The sequence below is a fragment of the Trematomus bernacchii genome, unplaced genomic scaffold (assembly GCF_902827165.1).
Source record: "Trematomus bernacchii unplaced genomic scaffold, fTreBer1.1, whole genome shotgun sequence".
NCBI classification, from domain to species: domain Eukaryota; kingdom Metazoa; phylum Chordata; class Actinopteri; order Perciformes; family Nototheniidae; genus Trematomus; species Trematomus bernacchii.
The window spans coordinates 2,332,360-2,337,832 of NW_022987899.1; the positions used below are offsets into that span (position 1 = coordinate 2,332,360).

Consider the following 5,473-nt stretch of genomic DNA (forward strand, 5'->3'; position numbering starts at 1 on the left):
TGATTGTATTGCGTTGGCTAAGAAAAAGATAGTCTGTTCTACTGCTTGCAATCTTAAAATAACAGCAGCAACGATTGAGGTTTTCTGTAACTGTTCAAGTCTGTTCCCATTTACTTAGCTGTATTCTTTTTCCGTTTTTTCTCTAATTTGTTATTGTTTTAACCGTAAAGCTGCCCTGACAAGATGAGTGGTAAAATGGCTTTGCGCTGATTTTGCCGCTATCTAAGTCGTCGTGCCCTTGCCATCACACACAACTCAAAATTGTTGAGTGCTACGCTCAAATTCAAATTATTTGAACTTTGTCCCTAATTGCCACTGACCTTTCGACGCACAACCAATCAGATAACAGCTGTATCAGAGTTCCCGTTAGCCGGTAATTACCGGACAATGACCGGTAAAATATGCCGAAGTCCGGCAAATCTAAATCTCTCCGGTCAACATGTCCGGTAAAAATATGTTGCCCTTAGCGCAATATAAAGTGTATTCAAATAAACAATAAATAGATTTTTGTTTTTGTTTGTTTAAATTAAATTAAATTATCTTTTGTGTTAATAGGCAAGCGCACTGTAGGCCACGGCGTAATGTGGAACGAACCCGTTACATTTTTTTCATTCAGTAAGATAAAGTGGGCGCACAATAACAACAGGACGACAGAGAGATGAGAAAAATCGGACATGGCAAAACAAGCTAAGCTTAAAAAGTATTTCTTTAAACCAAGCAGGTCTAATGATGATAATACCGACAATGAGATGGCGATACCGCCTGCTGTCAATGAGACCGTAGATGCCTTGGCCCCGGACAGAAAAAAACAAAGATCCCGCGCGTTCAGACCCGTATGGAAAGATACATTCACCTGGCTGAGGTGCGACATTATAGATGGGGAAGAAATTCTGTTCTGCTCACACTGCGAGAAGTCGGGGAGAAAGAACGGGTTCACCAAAGGAGCAACAAATATGAGAACCTCTGCGCTTATTGAACACAGTCAGAGCAATGAGCACATTTTGTCAGTGAACACAATACCACAACAAACCGCAATGAAAGGCCACTGCGAGAGGGCGAATGAAGCTTCCAACATGAAGCTATGTTCTCAGCTAAAAGTCGTGTTTCACATGGCTAAAAACGACATTGCAGGTAATCAGTATGCAGGGTTGACTGAGCTACTACGAGAAGTGAAGGCTCCTGATTTTGTCACAGGTGATGGAATTTACCGGCACGGTGATTCCGTTGATGACATGGAAAAGGCCATAGATGAAGTCCTGATTAAGCAGCTGGACGAAAAACTAAAGAAGAGTGACTTTATCGGAATAATCATTGACGAGACGGTTAATATCACTGTGGACAAAAAGCTGATAATATACGCCAAGTTGCAAATTAAAGGAAAAGTGGAGACGTGTTTTTTGGGAAACTATGACGTGCACTCCGGGACAGCACAGTGTATATTTGACAAGGTGGATGAGGTGCTCCGCGAGAGGGATGTGAAACTGTCAAGCGTCATTGGCCTGGGCTCAGACGGGGCTAGTGTAATGATGGGCAAACGTGCTGGAGTTGGTGCTCTTCTGAAGAGAGAGAGTGCGTTTTGCATTCAGGTGCACTGTGTTGCCCACCGAGTTGCGCTGGCCGAGATAGATGCTGCAAAAGCTGTGGACCAAGTAGGAGTTTACAAGCGCACAGTATCCTCTGTGTACTCATTTTACAAGCACTCAGCCAGCAGGACCAATCGCCTCCGTCAAATGACAGCAGCGCTCGGGGATGAAGATGTGAAAAGCCTAAAGCAGCAGTGCGCTGTCCGCTGGTTATCCTTGCACAGGGCAGTGGAGGGTATCAAGCTAAACTGGCCTGCTCTGGTGATGGAGCTACATGAAGAGGCTGTTGGAGGAAATGCCCAAGCAAAAGGCATCCTTGGTCAAATCCAGCCATACTGCTTTATCGCCTGGACTCACGCACTGGCTGATGTGCTACCTGTTATGACCAAACTTAATTTGGTTTTCCAGAAAGAGGATGTCAATCTGGCCACAATCCGACCAATGGTTCACGCATCAGTTGCGGCACTCACACAGTTGAGGGATTCCCCCGGTCCCGAAGAAGAGAGGTTTCAGGCAGATTGCCAAAATGGCATGTACAGGGATGTGAATGTGACACACGCAGATGACCGGTCCCGGCAGGCTTTCAGTAATGTCCGCGTACGCTACATTACACATCTTATAGATGCTTTACACAACCGCTTTCCTGAAGAGTCCCTGAGTATTATCACTAGCTTTGACGTCCTTCTGAACCCATCCCGATACCCAAATGCACAAAGTGGTAAGTATAGGCCTTCCTAAAATTGTGTCACAAGTTATTTAAATGTGTTTATTTGCGTTACATAAAACAATTCATTATTTCTCCGTCCCTTCAGCGCTTCAAATATACGCTGAACCAGCCCTCAAAACCATTATTGGTCATTTTGGCCAAGGGATTGCCAGTGAGGATGACTCGGCGCAAGCCAGTGCCCCTCTCATTGATGCCACAAGCGCCCACAGAGATGCCATCCCCGTGATGACAGCGCTCCGCGGATACGGAGGCTTGCATTTCTTAACGGCTTGCGAAGTCCTCGTAAGAGATTTAGGCAACATCTATCCTGAGTGGGCCACACTGGCCAAGATAGCATGCGTGATCCCTGTCTCCAGTGTGCCGGCAGAGAGAGGATTCTCTCTACAGAACAGAATCAAAACAGCGCAGCGAAGTCGGCTTGGCGAGAACAAGGTCACACGGCTCATGCGCATTGCCAGTTGTGGAGAGACACTCGGGACCTTTGATTTTGAATCCGCAGCTACCCACTTCACAGGTCTGAAAAAGCGTAGAAAGTAGGCTAAAACATCATAAGCTAGGCATTTTGCTCTAGTTTTGTCAAAGAGTTTGTGTTACAATTTGTTTAAAGGCTATTTGATAACAAGTCGGCAGCTGCGAGCCTTTATTAAAATGCTCACGACGGGCCATACTCTTTTAGTTTGTGAACAAATAATAATTATTATGTTTTATTTTATCCGACTATATGTAGGTCTACAGCTGAATAACATGGGTTTTTTGTTTATTATATTATGGCTTGCGTAATATAGGCTATATTTATTTATTTTCCGTTACGCACGATATTGACAGAACTTGTTTGAACTTTTATTAAAAGTCACTTTTCAATAAATATACATCTGAATGCCTTGATTATTTCATCCTTAATATAGAGTTGTTATCAATTTGTTTTAAAGCTCAATAACAAAGAAGACCTTTGACCGGGAAATTTCGAATTTGTCCGGAAGATTTAAATCCTAACGGACATGGTGACCGGCACACATTTTTTCTAACGGGAACTCTGAGCTGTATGTAGCAGTGCAAGCTAGCAGAGGAAGTAACCAAACAAACAAACGTAACTAGCTGTTTTCACGGCAAGGTTTTGCATCTAACCTCGTATGAAGGCAACTTAAGGGCTAATTTACTCAACAGGGAACATTTGTGGACATCATACGAAAAAAATGACAAAAATACAAGACCGTTTCACTAACTGCCATGAGACTAGGTCGGACACTGCTAAGCTGCTATCAGTGGAATAGAAACAAATGTGTGATGGCGTATGGTTGAAGTGAGTGTCATGTGTTATTTACGGGACACAGCAGATGCCTGGGCAGCATGGTTTGGCCTCTTTGTTTGCCCACATACAGACACCATATTGACGGTCTAAATTCATAGTGACAATTGTCATAAAGATGACTTTATTGACTACACTTCACAGAACAATGCACATCTTCGTCTGTGTATGTGTGAGTTGTAGGAATGCTTTTTTACCTTTTAAAAAAACACCAAATGTACATATTTTAGCAGACTTGAGTGTCAAGAAAAAATGTATTTGAAAAAAACATTTACCACCAATAAAAAAAAACACAAAATGCAATTCATCCTCACCAACAGAACACAACAGGTCTTCATAGCACCAACGTTGTTTGAAAGTGTCTAAACCTCCAATATAAAATCCGAACTCTAGCCAGAGAGAGACGGAGAAAGAGAGTAACTGTGTTTTCTGCCCTCAATAAGTGAACTTTAAATCACTTGTGCTAAGTGTTGTATTTTTGTAACACAGACAAAACATGAAAGGTCATTTAGAGCTCAGAGAGAAATTACCATACACACACACACACACACACACACACACACACACACACTCAGGAAAAGGAAGATAAATACACAGAAGAAGTGAATGTGGTGTGTGGATCCTGGATGGATTGCATTAATTTATCATCCTCCCATTTCCCTTATTCCCCCCACCACAGCTGGAGCAGCAAATGTCAGTGAGGTGTTAATTGCTGCCGCCTCGTCTCTCAAGCCCTGATGCACTAAAAGCACTGGAGCATGTCAATATGTGACGTGTGTGTGTGTGTGTGTGTGTGTGTGTGTGTGTGTGTGTGTGTGTGTGTGTGTACTGTATTTGCTTGTCAGTGGGTGTGTAAGAGACAAGTATCTGAGTAAAGGCATCACGACTCAGTGGCGTAATAACACTTAATACAGAGTGAGGCATGTGTTTAAAGAGGCCCTATCATGCTTTTTAGGGCTTTCCCCTTCCTGTAGTGTGTCATAACGATTTTTGTGCATGTAAATGGTCTGCAAAGGGTACAATCCCTGTGTTCCCTCCAGAGGGAGTTTCTCTCCCACACACTCCCCACCCTGCCTGAAACGCCTCCATTGGACTCCTTTGTTTACTTACGCGACATGATGACATCACTATGTAACACTTGAACTTCCATTGGCTAGCGCTTGAACACATTGTACATGATAGGATAAGGGGAGGGACATGTGTACGTGGTTGACCAATCACAACAGAGCCGGCCAGATAACCAATCAGAGCAGACTGGGCTCTGGTTTCAGCCAGAGGGTGAAAAGAGGTGCTGCAGCACAGGCAGTATGAGAACAATAAAAAGCTTTTTGAACATTAAAGCATGGAAATGTGTCACAGTAGAGGCACAAAATATAAATATGAACGTGGACATTTGCATAATAGGGCCCCTTTAAAGCTTGTGAAAAACCTACTCCTTTTTCTGCTTTACTTTGTACTCTCTCTGTCTGTTTTACATAGACAAACAGCTCTCCTTCCATCTGACCCAGCGTAACATCATCAGCATAACACTGTTAGGTGATTACTCGCAGAGGGAGCAGGATGTAACCGGCTACAGAATATCATGCAGCGCCACCTGATTAACAATCTGTCTGAGACGTGTTTTGCGGCGTCGGCTCTCCTCCAGTGGTTTTGGCTGCTGCCTCAGAGGACAGCGTCGGGACAATGACTGGGGTCCAAGAGCACTAATGGAATCAGGAGTGTGTGTGTGTGTGTGTGTGTGTGTGTGTGTGTGTGTGTGTGTGTGTGTGAGAGAGAGAGGGAGCAGTGGGAAAGGAACATCACTCATTGTTGAGCCCGGGGACTGATTCTGAATGAGGAAGACGCTTGGAAATTCAA

The 5,473-nt window shown here is 43.8% G+C and overlaps 1 protein-coding gene across 1 annotated transcript; it reads left to right on the plus strand.

The window, feature by feature from the left end:
- The first annotated feature begins 663 nt into the window (after window positions 1-663).
- Window positions 664-3,110, plus strand: LOC117470048 (zinc finger protein 862-like). The gene is made up of 2 exons (XM_034114571.1): window positions 664-2,301; window positions 2,396-3,110. The coding sequence occupies exons 1-2, from the start codon at window positions 675-677 to the stop codon at window positions 2,845-2,847; spliced, it is 2,079 nt and encodes a 692-aa protein (XP_033970462.1). The 5' UTR covers window positions 664-674; the 3' UTR covers window positions 2,848-3,110.
- Window positions 3,111-5,473: the final 2,363 nt, after the last annotated feature.

Excerpts from the sequence above, each read along its gene's own strand:
- LOC117470048 (XM_034114571.1), top strand. The coding sequence starts at position 675 with ATGGCAAAACAAGCTAAGCTTAAAAAGTATTTCTTTAAACCAAGCAGG. Across the intron at positions 2,302-2,395 it reads ATACCCAAATGCACAAAGTG|CGCTTCAAATATACGCTGAA; the intron begins GTAAGTATAGGC and ends CCGTCCCTTCAG.